This window comes from Chenopodium quinoa, unplaced genomic scaffold, assembly GCF_001683475.1.
Source record: "Chenopodium quinoa cultivar QQ74 unplaced genomic scaffold, ASM168347v1, whole genome shotgun sequence".
Classification (NCBI taxonomy): domain Eukaryota; kingdom Viridiplantae; phylum Streptophyta; class Magnoliopsida; order Caryophyllales; family Amaranthaceae; genus Chenopodium; species Chenopodium quinoa.
Genome location: NW_018743292.1, coordinates 7575353 through 7599555, shown reverse-complemented (window position 1 = coordinate 7599555; position 24203 = coordinate 7575353). Strand labels below are relative to the sequence as shown.

Below are 24203 nucleotides of genomic sequence, written 5' to 3'. Positions count from 1 at the left end.
TTCAACGAAATTATGAAAGAGTGAAGACAAAAGACTTAGAAACTTTTCACCCAAATTTAGATAAACAAATGGAACCAATCAAACAAATCAAGAAATTAAGAAAATTAAATAATTGTAAGAAGTAAAATTATACCGGAGAATCATGAACTTTAAAGGAGGATTAGATATAATTCAAGCTTTCTTGTAGAAAATTGAGACAATATATCACTGTTTATAACAATTTTCACTTTCAATTGATATAATTAGGGACTAGAGATCTATATGAAAAAAAAAATGAATATGGTCAAAATTTGGAAAGAGGGAAAGAAAGTGAGATATGGGGATTTGTTGCATGATTATTATAGGCATGAATAAATTCAGTTTTGGAAACTGAATATTATAGTATGTGCGAAAATCAAGGGTGAATAAAACCAATGAGAAAAAGAAATATTTGATATATACTCCATATCTTGATAAAAATTGATATTTTAGTCTTAAGTCTCTTTATAGCTTTGTATTTTTAGGGGCCTTGGCTTTAACTAAAATTGGTCTTCCTAACAATGGGCCCAGGGCAAGCGCCCCACCTGCCTTGCCCTTGCTACGAGCCTGATTCGAACTCAAGTTAAGTCATCCTTTTTTTTTGGTTTATTATTATAAGCTTCTCACCTAAATGTTGTTTACTATTTCACTCTTAATTTAAGTTAGATGTTACTTGTGTAATATATAGAATAAAATAATATAACAGAAATCAAGCTTGTTCACGAGATTCTTAAGCTGAGCTTTGACATGTTCGGCCATTAAAATTTCAAAGTTTTGGTGTGTTCCCCCATTAAAATTTTGAATTAAGCTCAAAGAGTTCACAAACTAGATGTGCTCATTAACACTATCTATGACCTATTTATGGTCAAATTACACATTAAATTTGTCTCGGGCATATATACTAAGAACTTTTTTCTTTCTTTCATTTTTTTTTTTGAAGGAGGCATATAAACTAAGTTACTAAGACAGTGACGTAGTGAACAACTGGATTCTTAAACATAGAGCATGTTTTATGTGCCATAATTTATACTCCTGCCTTGATACAACCATACCAAAATGCAGTATGAAAATTAGCTAAGAAAAGGTAAAACTCGATTTCAAGCCCTTAACTTCCTTGCCTCCTGCCTTTCCAAATACTTAAGGCCAGGCTAAGTATCATACTGACCCTAACACACTGAAACAATCGCGAATTCATAACACCTTCATCATGCTTAACCAATATCCTCCAAACCAGCTTCAGGGTTCGTGTTCTCTGAAGCATCAGCAGACACGCCAGGGATAGAAGAGAGCATCCCTATGCCTTCTTCCCTTAGTAATTGGTCAGGATGCCAACTTGAGGCCTGGCCGTCGAGCATAGTGGTGGAAGGTGGTGGCATATTGTAACTTAGAGGTGGAAGGCAGACATCTTTCGGTGAACCAATAAATAAATTTTCGAGCAAGGAATTGTCCAAACCCATGGAATGGTCACCTAGCTGATGGCTATACTCCCCTGCTTTGGACTCTGGCATTTGGATCACCTGTTGATCTGTATCAATCAACGAAAGCAGAAATCGAGTGATTACTAGTTTCTGAAACAGAAAATTTCAGGAACAGGATTATGTGACACTTCAATTGACAATGTAACAAAGACTTGAGATAACACGTCTTTACTTCTTAGTTCTTACCATTGACACAAAATTGCTGCAGACTCGAACATGGAACAGTGTTTGGGTTGATGGTACCACCAATAGGGATGTTAATTTGAGCCGAGTTATTCAGATTTGTGCAAACATCACTTTCTGTAAAACAGGAATTAGCATGTTGAATGATTTCTGTTGTGCGACAGCGGAAGCAAAGGTCGAAAACAAACAAGAAAACAATAAAGAAATTCAATGCAAACAATAAGAACAACACCAAGAATTTACGTGGTTCACTATCGATGTGATAGCTACGTCCACGGGCACCGAGATCGAATGATTTCACTATAAACTGCAAAGATTACAAAGATGATTCTTGTATTTCTCAAGAACGGCTTTCACTCTGTCTCTCTTAACCCTAATACTGATATTAGGGAGGTTTTATATTAATCCCTAATTAAAAGATACTTGGGCAAAAAGATAATAAAATAAGATAACCTAAAACCGCAAAATCCGCGTTCCGTATTTTTCCTTCTCCGCCCGGTCAGACCGGGCAAGGTCTGCCCGATCGGGCGCGAGAAGAAAACTCCATACGAATGCTTCAACGTATCCAACCCCCACCGCCCGGTCAGACCGGGCAAGGTCTGCCCGATCGGGCGAAGGCTCGCCCGGTCGGGCGAAGGCTCGCCCGGTCGGGCGCGAGAGCAGCTTCTTCAACGAATTTGCCAGGCACCTCTTCTTCTTCCGCCCGGTCAGACCGGGCAATGTCCGCCCGATCGGGCGGACAAAGCTACGAAGTACGAGTCACCTAATATACTTATCAACAATCTCCACCTTGACGAGAACTCGTAGTCAGCAAACGACCCCATCAAGACATAGTGAAAAAACATCTCAAGCCAAACCCGATGCAGGACTCATGCATAAGCCATACATCCCGATAAGTCTTCAACCAAGACCCATCACATACTCGTCTCCAAGTATAACAACTCATAATGCTCCACCTGCATCACAAGCCCCGGGCAAGCTCCACCTTAAGGCCAACACACCTACACCAGGAGCTCCCCAACTTCGCCCCTCAGGGCCTACTACATCACGTAGTAATCAATATTTAGCAAGTCTAAGCAATGTTTAAACTTGCTAAACGGAACAGGCTTAGTGAAGAAATCAGCCGGGTTGTCAGCAGTCCCAATCTTCTTCACCTTAATCCTCTTGTCAGTACGCAAGAAATGATACCTGACATCAATGTGCTTCGTCCGATCATGGTGTACTTGATCTTTAGCTAAGCAAATCGCACTTAGACTATCACAATACACTGTAGCAAAATCCTGTGCAATACCCAGTTCACCTACTAGGCCTTTGAGCCAAATAGACTCCTTAGCTGCAGAAGTTAGAGCCATATACTCAGCTTCAGTAGTTGACAACGTAACTGATGACTGCAATGTAGACTTCCAACTAACCACAGAACCACCCAAAGTGAACACATAACCAGTCACAGACCTCCTGGTATCCACATCAGCTGCATAATCAGAATCACTGTACCCAGTGACCAAGCATTCCTTATCATTCCCGTACACAAGACCAATATCAGCTGTCCCTCTCAGGTAGCGAAAAATCCTTTTCACCCCTTGCCAGTGTTCCCTCCCAGGTCGAGCCATAAACCTGCTTACAACACTAACAGCATGCGCAATATCCGGCCTAGTACAGACCATAGCATACATCAAACAACCAACCGCGTTTGCATATGGAACTCTAGACATATAAGACAACTCCTCCTCTGATTGAGGTGACATAGACAAAGACAACTTACAACTAACAGTAGTTGGCGTACTTATAGGCTTCGATTTTTCCATCCCAAAACGAGACAGAATCTTTTCAATGTAGCTTTTCTGAGTCAAGAAAAGCTTACCTCTAGCCCGATCCCTGTAGATCTCCATACCCAAAATCTTCCTAGCTGCACCCAAGTCTTTCATGTCAAACTCCGAGTTAAGCATCTCCTTTAATCTAGCAATATCAGATTTATTCTTTGTGGCAACCAACATGTCATCAACATATAACAAAAGATAAATCATGGAACCATTATCCAGCTTACTATGATACACACAGCAATCATATGAATTCCTGTCAAAACCTTGTGAAACCATAAAAGAATCAAACCTTTTGTACCACTGTCGGGGGGATTGCTTAAGTCCATACAATGACTTTAGCAATCTGCAGGCATAGTGTTCCTTTCCAGGAGCTTCGAATCCTTCGGGCTGCTTCATCAGAATCTCCTCCTCCAAATCGCCATGAAGGAAGGCCGTTTTAACATCCAACTGCTCCAGCTCAAGATCAAAATGTGCTACAATTGACAATAACACACGGATAGAAGTATGTCGAACCACAGGTGAGAATATCTCAACAAAGTCAACCCCTTCTACCTGACTGAACCCCTTAGCAACTAGCCTAGCCTTAAAACGTATTTGCTCAGTTTCCGACAACCCTTCTTTCTTCTTGTAAATCCATTTACAACCCACAAGCTTCCTCCCTTCCGGTACCTTTACCAGTTCCCACACTCTGTTCTTGTAAAGGGACTGCATCTCTTCACCCATTGCGGCAAGCCATTGCGCAGACTCACTACAACTAATTGCTTGTTTATATGTGGCAGGTTCAAATGACTCTACATCATCAGCTACACTCAATGCATAACCTGTCATCGCATCAACACAGCAATTTCTTCCCTCCATCTCTTCAATCAATCTAACAGGCTTCTTGATAACTCGTTTAGGCATCTCAAGAATGGTGTCAGGTTGACTAGATGACCCCTGATTAGATTGCTCCACCTCATCCCCAGAGTTAGAATGAGTAGGAGTAATCTCAGGTTCAGGAGTACCCGGCACTGGAACATCAGCATCATCATCAATATATTGTACCCGAGGTAAATCAGCAATGGTAGACTGATGTACCTCAAGTACCCCATCTGTCTGTAATAAATTGTCTCCTTCCCTTCTCAAATCTGAAATCTCTGCATTTTTAATTGAATACATGGTGTTTTCATCGAAAGTAACATCCCTACTAAGAATGACCCGACCCTCCGAAGGTGAAAAAATTCTAAACCCCTTCACACCATCCCCGTACCCAACAAAACACCCCTTCTTGGCTCGTGGATCCAGCTTACCCTCAATAACATGATAATAAGCAACACAACCAAAAATCTTCAAATTCGAAAAATTAGGCAACTTACCACTCCAGATCTCAAACGGAATTTTGGAATCAATTCCAGAATGAGGACCCCTATTAATGACATAACAAGCTGTTAACACAGCTTCACTCCAGTACCTCCTCCCAAGCCCTGCATTAGAGAGCATGCATCGAACTCTCTCTAGCAGTGTCTGATTAACCTGTTCTGCTACACCGTTCTGCTGTGGTGTCTTCCTGACAGTATGATGCCGACCTATACCCTCATCTGCACAGAACTGATTAAACTCGTCTTTGCAAAACTCTAGCCCATTGTCCGTTCGTAGCTTCTTGATCTTCCTTCCTTGTCGATTTTCCACCAAAGCTTTCCATTGCTTGAAAACTTTGAAGGCCTCATCCTTTGACTTAAGCAACCTAAGCCATGTGTATCGGGACTTGTCGTCAACAAATGACACAAAATAGTGGTAACCTCCCATACCTTCAACTCTAGATGGACCCCAGCAATCTGAATGGATGTAATCGAGCACTGCATCAGTAATGTGAGCACCCTTGCTGAACTTTGACCTGTGTTTCTTACCAAACACACAATGCTCACAAAATTCAAGGTTGGCAACCTTGACCCCGGATAGAAGACCCCTCTTGGACAATAGCTGCATCCCCTTCTCCCCCATATGACCAAGCCTCATGTGCCAAATCTTAGTCATCTCCTGGTGAGATACAGATGCGCAAACCGCAGAACTAGGCAGTGTAACACCCTCAAAAACATAGAGGGTGTTCCTTTTGATACCCTTAAGTACCAACTCAGAACCTCTGAAAATACACAACTCCCCATCTGAAAACACACCATTGTACCCCAAGTCATCCAGGGTACCCAATGAAATCAGATTCTTTCCTAAAGCAGGAACATGCCGTACATTAGTCAAAGTTAACCTCCGCCCATCAACAGTCCTCAACCTCATGGAACCAATACCTGTGACCTTACATGGAGCATTGTTACCGACTATAACCATACCCCCATTGCGAGGTTCATATGTATCAAACCAATCTCGACGTGGACACATATGGAACGAACACCCCGAATCTAGAACCCAGTTATCAGATAAATCATCAGACCTAGCAGAACTGACTAATGCTAAATCTTCCTCTGAATTATAGCTCTCATTCGGTTTCTCTTCAACTACAGCAGCCTGGGACTTGTTTTTCCTCACCGGACAATTATTCCTAAAGTGACCCGGTTCTTTACAGTAATAACATGTTTTAGTAGTAGTTTTACTAGATCCATCCTTGCCGTTTCCAGCACCCGACCCAGCATTGTTCCCCTTGTTAAACCCCTTATTCTTTTTAGACTTTCCGGACTTAACAAACAACCCACTACCATTATCCCCATTATCACTCGTAGCTTTCATTCTGAGTTCCCTAGTATGAAGTGCTGCCTTCACTTCTTCTAAGGTTATAGAATCCTTACCAACAACAAAAGACTCTACAAAATTCTCAAAGCTAGACGGTAGAGATACAAGTAAAATCAACGCAGCATCCTCATCATCAATTTTAACATCTAAATTACGTAAATCAAGCAAAATAGAGTTAAGTTTTTCTAGATGTTCCCGTAAGGAAGTACCTGACTGCATCCGGAGGCTAAACAACCGCTGTTTCAGTAATAATTTGTTGGTCAACGACTTAGTCATATACAATGACTCCAGCTTCAGCCACAATCCAGCCGCCGTTTCCTGATCAGCCACCTCCGTGATGATTTGATCATCAAGACTAAGTAATATGGTAGAGTGTGCCTTCTCTTCCATAACTTCTAACTGCGAGTCAGTCGGTCCGTCTCCTGACTCCGAAGTAGTACTCTTTGGAGCCAACGGACGCCATATCTGCTGTTGTTTTAACAGAGCCTTCATCTTAATTTGCCATAGCCCGAAACTATTTTTCCCGGTAAACTTCTCAATTCTTATTGTTGAATCTCCTGCCATTGTTATCTTCAAGAAACTCTCCAAGGATTGAACCTGAGCTCTTGATACCAATTGTTGTGCGACAGCGGAAGCAAAGGTCGAAAACAAACAAGAAAACAATAAAGAAATTCAATGCAAACAATAAGAACAACACCAAGAATTTACGTGGTTCACTATCGATGTGATAGCTACGTCCACGGGCACCGAGATCGAATGATTTCACTATAAACTGCAAAGATTACAAAGATGATTCTTGTATTTCTCAAGAACGGCTTTCACTCTGTCTCTCTTAACCCTAATACTGATATTAGGGAGGTTTTATATTAATCCCTAATTAAAAGATACTTGGGCAAAAAGATAATAAAATAAGATAACCTAAAACCGCAAAATCCGCGTTCCGTATTTTTCCTTCTCCGCCCGGTCAGACCGGGCAAGGTCTGCCCGATCGGGCGCGAGAAGAAAACTCCATACGAATGCTTCAACGTATCCAACCCCCACCGCCCGGTCAGACCGGGCAAGGTCTGCCCGATCGGGCGAAGGCTCGCCCGGTCGGGCGAAGGCTCGCCCGGTCGGGCGCGAGAGCAGCTTCTTCAACGAATTTGCCAGGCACCTCTTCTTCTTCCGCCCGGTCAGACCGGGCAATGTCCGCCCGATCGGGCGGACAAAGCTACGAAGTACGAGTCACCTAATATACTTATCAACAATTTCCTTCCACTTCTTTCGCGATACCTTGACAATCTACAATATACACATATCAAATAAAGTTGTTGTCCAAATTCTACTGTCTAAAACCGTAACAAGCAGTCTAAAGATATACTTACACGGCGCAGTGAAGATTCATCTGTGCGATACAGTGTTGTTTGGGTCCAATTTAGTCCAATTGGGCCTGGTCACTGAATGATCCAATTAAAAGCCCAAGGTTAAGGTTCAACTCTCCAAATGTGCTAAAGTCAAAAATCAACATCCTCAAAGCCATGTCAAGGTCAGTCAACGGCCCAATCAGCTTGGCCCAGCCCAACTGACTTCCGGGCCCAATCCGCCTCCTTCATTAGCCAAGGTATAAAAGCCAACAATTTGGTCAATTCTTGGTGAGACAATAAAGCCTCAAGCAACTAAACTCTTGCACAGCTTTCTCTCTCTAATATACTGACTTAAGCATCGGAGGGGCCTTCCTCGGCGTCCCCCCCGAGGCTAGTTTACGTGTATTTGTTGTGCAGGAAACCCTCGGCTCCTGCGTCGTTCGGACCGAGACCAAGTTCCCTCAAGATAAAAGGATCTTCCGAGATTCGATTGTTTTCATCCGAAACAATTTGGCGCCGTCTGTGGGGAACGCTACTAAATTTCGCGTCAGTCATCAAACACTCCGGCAGTCGCCATGACTAAGAGTGGAAAGAGTTCCAAGAAGGCTAAGAAGGGAGGAGGCCAGATTACGGTGAGGGAACGCCAGCCGGTTTATCCCTCCCCGGAGCAAGCCTCTTCCGAATCGGAGGCCCCCATTTCTCCGGAAAGGGAAGCCTCAAGAGGTCCTAGCCTCCAGGAGGAGAACACCTCGCACCACACTCGGCAGCCGGGGCCATCCCCGAGACCGAGTGGCTCAGGTGCGAGGAACTCCCCGCCGCGCCATAGCGTGCAATCCAGGTCACATCCGCGGGAGACTCCTCCCTCCGGACCCTCCACCGAGGAAGTGGCCAGAGCAGTGGCCATCTGCATGGAGTTCCTTAAAGCTCAAGGGGCTCCAATCCAGATGCCTGATGATCACCAGCCGAGAAACCTGAAAAGGAGGATCGGTCAGGATGATGGTGGACAAGTTCCACCACATAGAGAGCTCGGCCAGAGGTGGCGAGGGGACACCCGAAACTCCAGTAAGGAGAGGAGGAGGAACCCTCAACCCTCTGACCACTCTGAAGCTCAGAATTCCATGGGGCCCTCCAAGGACCCGGAATTCGCCCGCCAAAGCGTTCACGAACGCTTGGGTTCGAGGGAGGTGAGTGTGCATAGCCGCCTCACCTTCCCAGAGGATACCGGACCCCACCCAACCTTGTCTCAGCCGGGGACGAAAACCACTTCCACCTCTGAGAGAGGAGGGAGCGAGGTCCCTGAGGCTGGGTACAAGGGGAAGGCGGTCATGGTTCCATCGAACTCGCCCTTCCAGAAGTGGATTCTGGAAGAGCATGTGCCAACGGTCAAAATCCCGGCACATATTACTTACGATGGTACCTCAGATCCTAAGGATCACATTGCCTCTTACGAGGGGCACATGTATCTGAACCCGAGGTCTGAGGCTACCTGGTGTAAATACTTTCCTACGACCCTCAAAGGTGTTGCCCAATCCTGGATCACCAAAGGGCTCAAGGAAGGCTCCATAACCGGTTGGAACGACCTCTCCAACAAGTTCAAGAGCAAATTCTCTACGGCCAACCGCCGAGAGAAGACCACTGCAGAGCTAATGAGTCTGCAGCAGGCGGAGGACGAGAGCCTCCGCGACTATCTGACTCGCTTCAGCAACGAGTCATCCGGAATCACAAGCCTGGATCAAGGCCTGGCCGTGTTCGCGCTACGGAACGGCCTCCAAGCTGGAAAGTTCCTGGACTTCATGGTCATGCATCCCCCGCAGACCCTGGAGGAAGCCTTGGAAGCATCGGATAGGTTCATCCGAGCCGAGGAGTGGAACAGATCCAGGTCTCAGTCTCGTCCGAGAATTGAGAAGCCGAAAGGGCAGCAGCCCGAAGTCTCGGCGCAGAGGAAAGGGAAGGCTAAGGCCTCAGAACCGTCCTCTGCTGCCGAGCCGAAGAAGGAAAGACACTTTCCCTACACGGGAAGGTACGATTCATACACTCCACTCTCCCTTCCCCGTGCTAAGATTTTCAGCACGACGAAGGACGAGGGGAGATTCAAAAAACCTCGTCCGTTGCCTCCCTGGCATCAGACGAGGGGAAAGGACCATTGGTGCGAGTTCCATGACTCACCCGGACATCGCACCGAGGACTGCGTCCAGCTGAAGGACCAGATTGAGGATCTGGTCCGCAAGGGGTACCTGAGCCAATACCTCGCGGACAGGCGCGAGGAGAAAAAAGCTGAAAAAGATTCTCGGCAGGACCTCAACTTCGCTCGGAAGAAGGATAAGGGACCTCAGGGCAAGGAGTCCCTCGACATCCTAGTTATTTCCGGGGGAATCTCGCGAGGCACAGCCAAACGCCAACTGAGGGGTCTAACCCATCAGATTCATCAGGCTGAGCTTCGGCAGTCCCAGTCACCGGCGCCGAACATCCTGTTCACAGCCGAAGACTGTGAGGGGGTGGTATACCCCCACGATGACCCACTAGTAATCATTCTGGGCATCGCCAACCGCAACGTCTGGCGGACCCTCGTCGACGGCGGTAGCGGGGCGAACATCCTCTTCCGAGGAGCGTTCGACCAGCTGAGGATGGGAGCCGAGCACCTGGCCCCCGCACCCTACCCGGTGTCTGGATTCAACGGCTCTTCCTCGTATCCTGACGGGAAGATTACACTTCCTGTCACCATCGGCGAAGGCCGAGCAGCTAGGAATATCATGGCCGAATTTTTGGTCGTAGATGCTCCATCTGCATACAACGTGATCATGGGGAGACCCCTCATTCACGGCATTCAAGGAGTCGTCTCCACGTATCATCAAATCATGATATACGTTTCAGACGAGGGACGCTCCGAGAAAATAAAGGGCAGTCAAAAAGAAGCCCGCCTATGCAATCACCTCAAGCCATCCACGTCTCGCCGAGGCGACCGTGGCGATGGGGAGGAAAAGCACCGGGACCGAAACGCCAAAAAGCCGAGAGGCTCAGACGTTTCGGCTAATGAAGCCCCAGACAACGAGAAATCTGATGGGGGCCAAAAGGCTGACTCCGCCTCAGAGCCGAACGACTCCGATGGCCAGCCGCGGTCAGGAAAGTCTGCTAATATTGATAGCAGGCCGGAATTCGAGGAATCCAACTCTAAGAGCATGGAGACGGATGACCTGACCGAGTCAATAGAACTGACCGTAGGAGATCCGAACAGATGTGTTAGCATCGGGTCGTCACTGGAGCCAAACACCCGTGCGGCACTCGTCCAACTCCTACGGGCCAGTGGAGACGTGTTCGCCTTCTCAGCCGCAGAAATGCCCGGGATTGATCCGGACTTCGTCTCCCATAGGCTTAATGTCGACCCCTCCAGTCGACCCATTAAGCAGAAAAAGCGGAACTACTCCGCCGAAAAGAACCAGAACATCGCAGCTGAGGTCGATAAGCTCCTAGATGCTGGGTTCATTGAACCCTGTCAGTATCCGGAGTGGCTGGCCAATGTTGTAATGGTTCAGAAGGCAAATGGTAACTGGAGGATGTGCGTTGACTTCACGGACCTGAATAGGGCATGTCCCAAGGACTCCTATCCGCTGCCGAGGATCGACCAACTGGTCGACTCGACAAGCGGGCATGCTCTGCTCAGTTTCATGGACGCATTCTCGGGATACCATCAGATCTTCATGCACCCCGAGGACCGAGCTAAAACAGCGTTCATAACAAGTTCCGGGTTGTACAATTACAGAATGATGCCCTTCGGATTGAAAAATGCGGGGGCAACATATCAGAGGTTGGTTGATCAGGTTTTCGCCGAGCAAAAAGGCCGAAACATGGAGGTTTATGTTGACGACTCAATCGTCAAAAGCATAAAAGAAAAAGATCATGTCACGGACCTAGCCGAAACCTTCGCCACCCTCAGAAAATACAAAATGAAGCTGAATCCGAAGAAATGTGTCTTCGGCGTGAAGTCAGGCAAGTTCCTCGGCTTCATGGTCAGCAAGAGGGGGATTGATGCAAACCCCGCCAAAGTACAAGCTGCTTTAGACCTCCCCGAGCCGAAGACAAAAAGGGATATTCAGCGTCTAGCCGGGAGAATGGCTGCCTTGTCCAGGTTCATCTCACGAGCCTCAGACAAAGGGCTCCCTTTCTTCAAGGCGCTGAAGCTCCAAAATTCAAAAGGCATTGAATGGGGAGACGAACAAAAGTCAGCCTTTCAGCAGCTCCGTGAACACCTGGCTCAACTCCCAACACTGGCAAGGCCAGTCGTAGGAGACATCCTATACTTATACGTGGCGGTCAGTCCAGCCACGGTAAGCGCGGTGCTGCTAAGGGAAGAAGAAAAAGTTCAACAGCCGATCTATTTCGTCAGCCACACCCTGACGGATGCCGAGACGCGCTACCCATTGTTAGAAAAAGTGGCTTATGCAGTGGTGGTGGCTGCTCGGAAGTTGCGACCCTATTTTGATTCTCATCAAATAGCGGTTCTAACTGATCAGCCGTTAGAGAAAGTCCTCGGCAAGGTTGAAAAATCCGGTAGACTAGCAAAGTGGGCTTTCGAGCTCACCGAGTTCAGTATCGGTTATCAGCCGAGAACAACCATCAAGGCGCAAGCCTTGGCAGACTTCTTGGCCGAGTGCTCCTATCAGGAGACTCTGGATGCAAGGAGGAAAATCTGGACCGTCTTCACGGATGGGTCCTCCACCGTGAACGGTTCGGGGACAGGGGTCGTCATCACCTCTCCCGAAGGCAAAACCTTCGAGTATGCACTAAAATTTTCATTCAAAGCCTCTAACAACGAGGCCGAATATGAAGCAGCCATTGCTGGCTTAGACCTGTGCATATCGTTGGAAGCCGAGCATGTCTACCTCAAGACAGATTCTCAGCTGGTCGCCAATCAGATCCGGGGGAGTATGAGGCTAAAGAGCCTTCAATGGCAGCTTACCTCACAAGGATCAAATCGACAATTGCGAAGCTGAGATCTTTCGAAGTAGAGCTGATCCCAAGGGGTCAAAATGCTCAAGCGGACGCACTCTCCAAACTTGCAAGCTCAACTCTGACTGAGTTAAGCCGTTCTGTCTATGTGGAGGTGCGCCGAGAAAAGAGTGTAGCCGAAGCAATATCAATCTGCTGCGCTGCACTCGAGCCGAGCTGGATGGATGACATCCTGGCTTATAAACTCAGGGACGAGCTCCCCGAGGATAGGAATTCGGCCTCCAAGATAAAGCGGATCAGTTCACGATTCCTCGTCTTCGGCGGCCAACTCCTCAGAAAATCCTTCTCCGCTCCATTATTGAAATGCGTGGGTCCAACGGATGCCGACTATATTCTCCGAGAGATTCACCTCGGCATCTGCGGAAACCACATAGGAGGGAGAACCTTAGCCCACAAAGCTCTCAGGGCAGGGTATTTTTGGCCTACAATGATCTCGGATGCAAAGAACATGGTCAGAAAATGCGAGAAATGCCAAAAATTTGCACCGGTAATCCATCGGCCATGCCTAGATCTCCAGCCAATTCTTAATCCTCTTCCATTTGCACAATGGGGGTTGGATATTCTGGGACCCTTTCCCGAGGCCCCATACAAAAGAAAGTGGCTGATAGTCGGAATCGACTATTTCAGCAAATGGATTGAAGCGGAAGCTGCTTCAAGCATATCTGAGCAAACTGTCAGACAGTTCATCTGGCAGAACATAATAACTCGGTTCGGCATCCCAAAAGTTTTTGTGTTCGACCACGGCAGACAGTTTGACAACCTGCCCTTGCGCCGATACACTGATCAATTCGGGATAAAATTGGCTTACTCCGCGGTTTGCCACCCTCAGAGTAATGGCCAAGCCGAAGCCGCAAATAAACAGATCCTTAACGCTCTCAGAAAAAGAGTAGAGGATCAAAAGTCCAAGTGGGTAGAGGAACTTCCGGGAACCCTCTGGTCACTCCGGACAACCGAGAAGGAGGCAACGGGGCATTCACCTTTTCAGCTGGTGTATGGATCCGAAGCAGTGCTTCCAGTGGAAGTGGGCTCAGAAAGCCTACGAGTGAATCTCTTCTCAGCCGAGGAAAATGAGCAGCTCATGAAAGAGTCCCTCGACTTCCTTGACGAGATTAGAGATCTAGCCCGAGAAAGGATGGCTGCACACAAGCTCAGAATGAGCAAGTCCTACAACCGAAGAGTCTATCAACGACCTCTCAGAGTTGGGGATTTAGTTTTGAGGAATGCTGCAGCTGTTCAAAAAAGTCGCATTCATGGCAAACTCTCAGCATCTTGGGAGGGACCTTATGAAATTTATCAAGAGCTTCAGCCCGGTACCTTCAGACTCAAACAAATGGATGGCACCGAGCTGAAAAACCATTGGAATGCCGATGTGCTCAAAAAATACTATGTGTAAATCCTTCGGATAGTACAATCTATGTAAGTACACTGATTTTGTTTATAAAAAGGCCATCGAGCCAGTATTCATTCAGATTGCGTGTATTCTTTAAGTCTTTATGCTTTCTACGGTTTTTCAAAAATTCAAGGTTTCATTCGGCGCTGTCCGGGGTATTGCATAATGATGCCTTGTACCTCGGCAAGCCGTAAAACCTGCCAAAAAAAGATACAAGCCCGAAGTATTGCATAGTGATGCCTTGTACTTCGGAGAATCTGTTCCTTTGGGCAAAAAGGCCATAGACTTATCCGAAACATAGCCTAAAAAATAGGAACTGATAAAGCCCCGAAGTATTGCATAGTGATGCCTTGTACTTCGGATGAATCAGTTCCGGGTGGTAGTTGCAACTCTGAAGTATTGCATGATGATGCCTCGTACTTCAGATAAACTGCTGCCCCGGCATGGTGTTTCGGATAGTTGTTCCCTTGGATGAATTGAAGAAAGTGTCACAAGAGTACCATCTCTAGAGTGAAAACTCTCAGGTGGGAAATCAGTACTTTAAAAACAGATGTAGAAAATAAAGCAAAGTGTTCAAAGATCCTCGGCTTAGCCGAGAAAAATTATCAGCCATTCCAGAATTCAGAAGACCTCATCTTCAGATTTCTGGGGGGCAGAGGGAAATAGAGAAATGGCACAACTGATCTAATACCCTTCAGCTCAGCCGAAGTTTGATACTTATGTCAGTTTTTTCACAAGTTGAAAACATCCGAGTACAAACGGCAAAAAGAAGTCTCAGCAGAAATGATTCTCGCTAGCCGAAGTTCTGCACTTAGCAAATATTTGAAAGATCATTCAAAGAAAGCAGTAAAGTGCGAAGACTGGTAAAGCGAAGAAAAAAAAATACACAAGAAAGCTGAGAAAGTGAACTTCTTTGAAATAAAAATGTTGAATTACAAAAATAGTCGGCAGCCGCCCACAAGCGGAAAGTAACAGCTGCCGAAATACGTACAGGCAAAATAAAAATATAATAAGCTGTTGTACGATAAGGCAAGCTGAAGCAAAAAAAAACAAAAGGCAAAAATTCAGAAAGCGGCAAGTCTAAAGTTGAGCGCATGATGAACCGCAAGATTCTGAAGACGACTGCCCGAGTTCCTATGCTTCAGCCTGAGGATCAGACTGATCAGCTTCATTGGGCCCAATGGTGGTCTCAGCTCCAGCAGCAGAAGAAGCAGGCTTTGCACTCTGCCGAGCCTCCCTTTCCCTCTGCTCAGCCTCCAACTCCATCCTCTCAGCTTCTTCCTCGGCTTCCTCAGCCTTAAGGATTTCAGCTTCGATTGGAGTGGCATACTTCATGTGAGGGTCTTCGGGATCTTGGACCCATTCAGCACATTTGGACCAGTCCAGCTTCGGCTCAGCATGAAGGCAGACCCTTCGGCACACTCTGAACCCGTTTCTAAAACCCATTTCATACTCTTCTTGGGTATAGATACGGACTTTGAGTAGAGCCTCAGCATTGGCCAACTTCTTCTTCGTCTCCTCCAAGTCTTCCTCGGATCTCTTCAGCTCATCGACGAGCTTGGAGGAGGAGCCTTTCAGCTCGGTAAACTCTTGCTGAACCCGGGAAGCCTCGGCCTGAACTTGGACCATTTCTTCCTTCTTGGCAGTGAGCTGATCCTCAGCCTCTTGTAGCTTAGCTCTTTGAGCTTCAGCAGCAGCAGCAGCCCTTGAGAGTTGGACATCCCTAGCTTGGAGCATCTCTTCAGCAGCCATTCTGCTGGCTTCAAGAGATTCTAGCTGATGCTGCACTTCAGCTTGTGCAGCAGCTCCTTGGATTCGGCTCTCGATAGCAGCCTTGAACTTGGAGATGTCCACCCCCAGGTGCTCTTGGAGGAATTTTTCCCCTTCCATCAGTGGGGGAAAAACTTCCTTCTCCATAGCGTCGCAGAAGGTCTGGAGGGCTTCAGCAGCCTTTTTCTCGTACTCCTCAGCCTTCTGCTGCTTCTCTTCAGCTGCTGCCTGCTTCAGCTTAGCAAGCTTTAGCTCTTCCTCGGCTACCCTTTGATCGTGCTCGGCAGCGTCCACCCTATCTTGTAGGGAATCTATCAGCTCTACAGTGAGAGTCTGATTGTGCACGAACTGAAAACAGGGGCACAAGTTAAAAAAGTAAAAAATAATAGCTGAAAGGTTGAGTTCAGAAAGAAATCAAGGCAAGGAGAATTACCTGCATCATCAGCAGTTGGTTGGACCTGGCAGGGTCAGGAACTGATCTGCTGGATTCGCCCATCCCAGCAGTGGCCTTCAGCGACCAAATCCTTGCCCTATCTACTTCGGACAGGCCAGCAAAATCGCCGAAGTAGGCTGCAGCACCTTCTCGGTTCTGACCCCATATGAGGTCCCAGATGTGGTCTGGGACTGGAATTCGGGGGGCCGAGAAACCCATTTCTCCAGACTGCAGCGTCTGGAAGGAAGGGAAGGATGACGATGGAGCCTCTTTAGCTTTGGGTGGCTCAACGTCCTCCTCCTTCTCAGAAGAGTCAATTATTGTGACCTCTTCTTCTTCAGGTGTGAGGACGAAGGCCCCAACCTCTCTGGCAATGTCCGCCGTGAAACCCTCAGCACTGGGCATCACGGCGTCTCCATCCTTGTCCTCGGCGGCACTCTCTCGAGCTTCTTCCAGAACCTCTCCCTTAGGTTTGGGAGTTCTCTGATCCACCTCCATCTCGGGGGGTGGCGGAGAGGCCCTTGGGGGTGATTGAGGCGGTGGCCGGGGAACCCTCGGCGATCCATTGCCTTCCTCGGGTTCCCTTATTTCAACGCCGATGGTCATCGGCCTCCGCTGAAAGTCATGCGGGCCGATGATGGCCATTCTTCGGCGCCTCTTCTGAAGCGGCTGCTCGTCCATACCCGAGTCTGAAGACTCTTCTTGTACTTGGTCTTCGGGACGAACAGGGGCTTTCCCTTCCCTGTGTCTGCTGCTCTCTTCAGACTGTAAAGGGCAGGCAGGGGGAAGAATGTGAGTAAAAAAAAAAAAAAAAAAAGAAGAAAGACAAAGTTAAGTCTAAAGGCTCACCGAGGTCTTCAGCAAAGCCTCGTCTTCTTCAGCTGCCCTAGCCGCAGCTTCTTCAGCAACTCTGGAGGACCCTTCTCCACCTTCACAAGCTTCAATAACCCGTGCAACCTCTTCGGCTGTACGGGCAGCTTCAGCTTCTTCTTCCAGCAGCTGAAACAAGGGATCTCTCTTCTTCCACCAAGGCTTCTGCCTCTGATACAGAGCAACAGCCTCAATTTGGAAGTGGGAAGAGTCTAGGTGAACCTCTCGGCGCCTTGGTTCAGTGATAGGGGGAGCCCGATCAGTTACGACTCGTTCTCGGTTGACGCCAAGGCGAGCGTAATCAATGCCGACGTTGGTCTCGTCCCGTTCTGAAAAAGAAAAGGGGAGAAGTCAATTCAGTTAGTTCGGCACATCACAAGAAAGCAAAATGAAAGAAGAAAAGAGATAATTAAAAGGCCTCGGCCCCAGCCGAAGAAGATTACCATCCCTAAACTTTCGGCTGAGGCCGACAGCTGCCAGCATATTCTCTTGGAAAACATAGTGCGTATCGGGGAGCCAAGTCTCCGGGATATGCTGCATTCGGCCGCTGCCTCCCCGGTTCGGCAGCTTGCCGAAGATGTTCTGCTGATTAAGGTTCGGGTCTGGCCCGCTATCTTCGGGAGGACCTAAACTTCCCATATCAGGATCCGGCTCGGCAAGATACCGGGGAGCGCTGAAAACGTAAGGGTGGCTCGGCTCCGTGGGTGCCCTAACCCAAATCCATTGACCTCTCCAGTCCTTGTCTGAAGAGTCGTTCGGCCACATGGTTAGGAACGGGGGCCGAGACTCAATCCGATACCACCCAGAGCCATGGCATCCGTGCCCACTTTGAATGTTTGGCACTAGCCGATGGAGCCTTTTGAAGCAATGCAGGTTCGGCACGTACCTGAAGAATTTGCAGACCCATAAGTACGTCATTACCCTTCGGATGCTGGTGGGGGTCAGCTGGCACAGGGAAATGTTGTAATGGATCAGCAAGTCTCGGACGAATACGTCCAAAGGGAACCTCAGCCCGTACTGGAGTTGTCTTGTGTACACCCCCACATACCCCGGGGGTGGACGGTGGATTCTATCGGAGGCCGTGGGCATTCGGCACCAATACCCATCGGCTTCAAGGATGCCGTAATGCAACTCAATTTGCTCGGCAAACCGGTACTGATCAGCATTCTCCACCCACCATGAGTAGGGGCGGTTCTTTATCATGGCCGAAGCTACTTCGGCATCCTCCCACTCTGAAAACCCTGGGAGGATATCCCAAAGGACAGCGGGAACTTCATCATCCCGTCCTGAAGCGCTCACCCCCTCAGCCCTCTGAGGAGGAGCCGAAGAAATGGGAGTCGCCCTAACCCCTTCAGCAGGGTCAGACTCTGTCCTTCGTCCATTCCAGGTCCCAATCCTGTCCCTGGGATCGGGGATTAGCCTTGCTCTTCTTGGAGCACGGGCTCCACCTCTAACTCCCCTCACCATTGACGAATTTCGAAGGAAAAAGTCGAAAAAGGGGAAAGAGTGCAAAGTCGAAGAAAAATGAAATAAAATCAAAGGAATTTACCTTGATCTGAAGCAAAAGTCGCCGATTTACGAATTGGTAGTGACAAGTCTCAGCTTCTAAGCTTAATGCTCGGGGAATTTGCGAAGTTTTGATGCGGGCTCTTGAGCGTTCTTGAGAATTCTGGGTTTGTGTTGATGAATGAGTGGGGAGAGAAGACGCGCCTCTATTTATATCTCCAGAAATGGGAATTCAAGGAGTCTGCGTTTCAATTTCTCTCAAGCACCCCACTAAGTAACCGTTAAACACACGACCTTGCAGTTAAATCGCCCACTACCCGTCCAACTTCCGCAATTATCCACATTAACTGTTGTTATCTCATTAATCATGGGTTAATTATGGTTTAAATTCACATTTTTGGATTAACAAATCATTCACTTCCCTCCTTTTCTGATTAAATCAAACCCGACCCGTCATCCTTCCAAATCGGGTCTGGGGGGCAAGTTGTTTGGGTCCAATTTAGTCCAATTGGGCCTGGTCACTGAATGATCCAATTAAAAGCCCAAGGTTAAGGTTCAACTCTCCAAATGTGCTAAAGTCAAAAATCAACATCCTCAAAGCCATGTCAAGGTCAGTCAACGGCCCAATCAGCTTGGCCCAGCCCAACTGACTTCCGGGCCCAATCCGCCTCCTTCATTAGCCAAGGTATAAAAGCCAACAATTTGGTCAATTCTTGGTAAGACAATAAAGCCTCAAGCAACTAAACTCTTGCACAGCTTTCTCTCTCTAATATACTGACTTAAGCATCGGAGGGGCCTTCCTCGGCGTCCCCCCCGAGGCTAGTTTACGTGTATTTGTTGTGCAGGAAACCCTCGGCTCCTGCGTCGTTCGGACCGAGACCAAGTTCCCTCAAGATAAAAGGATCTTCCGAGATTCGATTGTTTTCATCCGAAACAAGTGTGATAAAATCCTTCACTTTATATATCTGATTTTCTTCCAATTTTCTGCAGATCTTCCCGTCTTTTGCTATCCAATACAAACGCCAAACTTCATCGTCTAAAGATGGAATGTGATGCTTCTGATAGACTGCAGCAAAGCATATATATATATACACAAATAAGATCATCAACAAAGCTGAATACTAATCATATAACATGTATGTATGCTACATGACTTACTCTCTCCACGACGATCTTTCACTCGGAAAGCATTACTCACTGCTTCCCTCACTCGGTCATCTTCGGCCACTACTCTAGCCCCCAACCTAAACTTCTTGCTTCTATCCCAACTAGAATTATCCATGAAGCAAATGTTATTAACAAAACCAATTCCATTGTGTAAAGCAGTCACATATTGCCCAACCAACAATGATCCTTTGTTACTTCTCTTAGATACTATATGTTTACAGAAGTCGCTCTTTGTCCATTTCTCTAGTTGCTCGGCCTTGAAATGACCCTGAACAACCACAATTTCAACCCTTTTCGATGACAAGGGACCGTCTGTAATTAGATGCCCAGAAACTGCGTCGAGTAGCAGTACCTTAATAGGTGAAGACCCCTCAGCTTCAACCTTGTTCCCAGTAAAAAGTGTGCAGGGTAAATTGCCCTCAAACTGCAGCTTAAATGGTCTGGATTCAGATGGATCAATCGGATTTGGGAATGACCTATGACATAGTTAAGTTATTTTAGAGCGTACACCTTGGCCGGGTTATAAAAAAAAGGGTACTTTAAAGTAGAGTTGACACAAGTTGACCGACACAAATATACAATAGATTTACCACAAACTATGTAAGTTATTATAGAAAATATAAAATACAATATCCTCAAACAAATTAAGAGAAATAACTGACCTTGAGATGGAAAGGGTAGAGCGTTGAATTGTTTGCTCCACTTCCTCTCGGACCTATTCATATTGTAATAATAACAAATTCAATAATCTTACCTCGTAAAGTCGTAAGTAATAATGATTATTAATTTCAGACAAAAAACACATAAGACGAATGAACGTATGAAAATTTTGATTTACACTATATTACTATTGTCATACAAATTCAATAACTTTACTTTTTACATACGTGATTATTCATTTCAAACGAAAAAACACAAAGACGAAGGGGCAATATTGATTTGCACCATACGTCTATACTATTATTGCCGTACAACTTAAATCATTATATGTCCATTATCACTTATTCTATAACGAATGTTTGATGATCCATTCCATCAAATATAAAGTACCCTTGACAGGGACATTTATGATTATATATTAAATCTTAATCTTATCTTAAAATGAATTGACAGAAATAGATAATTATGGACATGCAACTATACATGCACGATAATACTATTTCTAGTTCTGCTTTTTGAAAAGTGCAAAGCTAATGTATGATAAGTTGATAAGAAAACATAATTAGATAAACAATCTGAAATCATTATAAAGTTGTAAACCCATCTAAAACAAGAAAAAGATGTCATCATATATAAGCTACAAAAAGATCCAAAAAGCGGTACCATTTTTCTAAACTCATTCTCCAGCTGGGCAGAATATCTTTGCATCCATAATTTGTCTTTAAACAGATACCTGGCACACAAGTTATAAACTCGATTTTAATACCGGGTATATATTTCATTAAAATATCTCGCGAGATATGTAAAATTTTTTAGACTGCTCGTAAACATGCACCATAATTTAGATCAAAAAAAATTGATAGAGAACATACGGCATTTTGTAGAATATACATATAACTGACCAAAATATATTCTAAACCTCGGAGATTAATAGTTGATCAACTACTTACTTTGTGAACTTCAGGTGGTGCTGGTCTCTTTGTTCAGTGTTCTTCATGGGTACCATCAAAACTAACTAACCAACCAACGAGTGTTTAAAAGCCAAGTATAATAATTAATTGCTGAAACAATAAAAATGATGAGAGCTAGATTTGATTAGATTAGAGAATAATTAACTTCGGCTCAAATGACGGCAATTTATACAAATAGAGAACTAAATTAGAGAGGAGAGAGTGTGTGTATGTGTGAACCTTGTAATAGAAAAGACGATTAAAATGAGACGTAATGTCGTGGAAGCTATTAAGGAAGCTACCATGATAGCATAAATAAACTGTATAAAAGTCAAGTTAAAAATGGGTTTGGTTAATATTTTAATAATAATAAAATAATGGGTTTATTAGAAGGCAAAAAGTAAGGGTTCATTACTCATTAGTTGTGCATCCAATAATAAGGGTTTCATTTGTGCATACTTTGGGTATATTTTGGTTAATGGTACCATGCTTCCGTTAGATGAGAGGGTTCATTATTAATAGCTTGATGTACACGTGTCATGGGAGGCCTGGCTTGTACATGTCATGTCATGTGCCGGCATTTAACGTAACACTAATGTATGACCCGAGATTTGATCCGGATGATATTTTGAATAAATTCATTTTTATATTAGACGCTTTAAAAGACTTACGAAGTAATTTTTTTTTTTTTTTAACGTGGGTAAATTACAATGAAATGATAATAATAACTTATTTTGGATTTTTTCTTTTTTTGTTTTTATGATCTACATTCTAATAGTTGTATGTATTTATATATAAATGTGGATTCATAGAGCATGATTTAATTCTATTTAAGATGGTAATACATGTGATTTTCATTCAATCAGGTTTTGGGTTCAAATCTCTTTGTATGTATGTAGGAGTGTTAAAAAACTGACCTGATGATCTGACATATATAGACCTGACTTAGCTTGATTTAAAATTGATTTGTCTCATAATACAATTGTTTAGCATGACTCAAATTTAAATTAGGCCGAATCCGAACTTTGCCCTGTGACTTGAATTGGTACCTCTAGCCTCAGCTCAAGTGTAATATATGTACACATATTGCAGAGAGAGCATGATGTGATGTGATTCTTGAACCATCATACATGCTAGAGGTGTCCACCGTGCGGGCTGTGCGAGTTGGGTTAGGGTTAGGTGGGTTACGGGTTGGGGTTTCATGACACACGACACGACTCATGTAGGGTAGGGTGGGCCAGGTCGTGTGTGTCACACACGACACGACACAACACGACCCAAGGTTGGGTTCGTGGGTGGGTCGAGCCGGGTTTATGGGTTAGACGGATCGTGGGTGGGTCGAGCTGGGTTCGTGGGTTGGAGGGTGGGTCGAGATAGGTCGGAGGGTAGGTCGAGCTGGGTTTGTGGGTTGGGTGGGTTAGGGTCAGGTGGGTTCGTTGGTTTGGGTTAAGCTGATACGTGTGTTAGGGTCGGGTATGGCTAAGTGGGTAGTGTTGGTCAAATAAATATACAAGTTTGTTTTTTTAATAGTTTTGAACTTTTATTTTGAAATAATTTTTTGCACATATTTATTTTTAAGGTTGTTTAATTTTTACAAAATTAACAATTTGATAGCTAAAAGATTTTCCAAATCTTCAGCTTTGACACCGGGGTCAAGTGCAGCAGCAATTCCATAAAATAATTGAGAATTCACTAAAATAAGTATGCCACTTACGTTTCATGCTATCAAAAACGGTACGAAGTCCATCAATTTTCATATGCTCTTCAATGGTGTGAACAACTTTAACATACTCCAATATGACTAAATGAATGTTAGACTCATAGATATAAAAGAAAATATGAGTTGCATGATCAAAAGCATTTAAAACTCGCGAACAAAAGAGGCATTATTCCAATGGCTTTCAGTTATTAACTCACTAGGATCAACACGAGTCTCATTGTAAAGTTGGGTCAAAACGTCACGATACTTTATAGCATCATTCAATAAATTGAAAGTAGAATTCCAACGGGTAGGGGTATCAATAGACCATTGTCTTTTCTTAAGACCTCCCTCTTTACACATAGTCATGTACTTTTCATCTAACTGAGGAAGTAAGCCTAATCCATTTTTTATAACAATTCTAATTCGGTTTAGCAATGGTTGCAAATCACCGAGACCCTCTTGAACAGATAAATTCAAAATATGTGCACAACATCTAACATGCAAGAGATTACCACCCAACAACAAATCCAACTCAAGAATCATTTTTCAAATAGTCAATACACATTGTGTTTGCAGTTACATTATCAAGAGACCCAAAAAAAAAAACTTTACCATTCAACTGAAATTCTTTTAAACAATCCATAATACGAACTTTGATGTTAAAACCGGTATGCCTTTCTTACATAGCTTGAAAACAAAGTAAACGATTTTTAATAAACCAATCATCATCCACCCAATGAGCAGTAATGCAAAGAAAAGGTCCGCTAAAACAAGAAGTCCATGTAACACTTGTAAAACTAACACGATCATCAAAAGTACGAAATAATTCAATCAAACCACTCCTATACTTATAATAAGAAGTTATGTGGGTCGTGCGAGTTGGCTGGGCCGTGTGGGTTAGGTGGGTCGTGCGTGCGGGCGAGCTGAGTTGTGGGTCGTACGGGTTGGGCGTGCAAGGTGGGCTGGGTTGTGCGAGCTGGGTCGGGTTGGGTGGGTCGAATGAAATGGGTCAAAACGGGTCGTGCGAGTTGGGCCGAATCAAACGGGTCAATAGCTTGGTCGAAATAGGTTGTGTCGAAAATTTTGGACCCACGACACAACCCCAGCTAAACCCGGGCTGTGTCGAGTTGGTACCGGGTCGGACCCACGTGACCCACTAGCCGTGCGGGTCAGGGTGAGCTAGGTTCAACC

The 24203-nt window shown here is 45.4% G+C and overlaps 1 protein-coding gene across 1 annotated transcript; it reads right to left on the bottom strand.

Moving 5' to 3' along the window:
- Nucleotides 1-663: 663 nt before the first annotated feature.
- Nucleotides 664-20599, bottom strand: LOC110735892 (calmodulin-binding protein 60 C-like). The gene is made up of 7 exons (XM_021916070.1): nucleotides 20588-20599; nucleotides 20363-20415; nucleotides 19692-20176; nucleotides 19490-19599; nucleotides 7455-7545; nucleotides 1683-1829; nucleotides 664-1543 (listed from the first exon to the last, which is right to left on the bottom strand). The coding sequence occupies exons 1-7, from the start codon at nucleotides 20597-20599 to the stop codon at nucleotides 1230-1232; spliced, it is 1212 nt and encodes a 403-aa protein (XP_021771762.1). The 3' UTR covers nucleotides 664-1229.
- Nucleotides 20600-24203: the final 3604 nt, after the last annotated feature.

Excerpts from the sequence above, each read along its gene's own strand:
- LOC110735892 (XM_021916070.1), bottom strand. Across the intron at positions 1,830-7,454 it reads TGGAAGGAAATTGTTGATAA|AAATCATTCAACATGCTAAT; the intron begins GTATATTAGGTG and ends GTCGCACAACAG. Across the intron at positions 1,544-1,682 it reads GCAGCAATTTTGTGTCAATG|ATCAACAGGTGATCCAAATG; the intron begins GTAAGAACTAAG and ends TGATTGATACAG.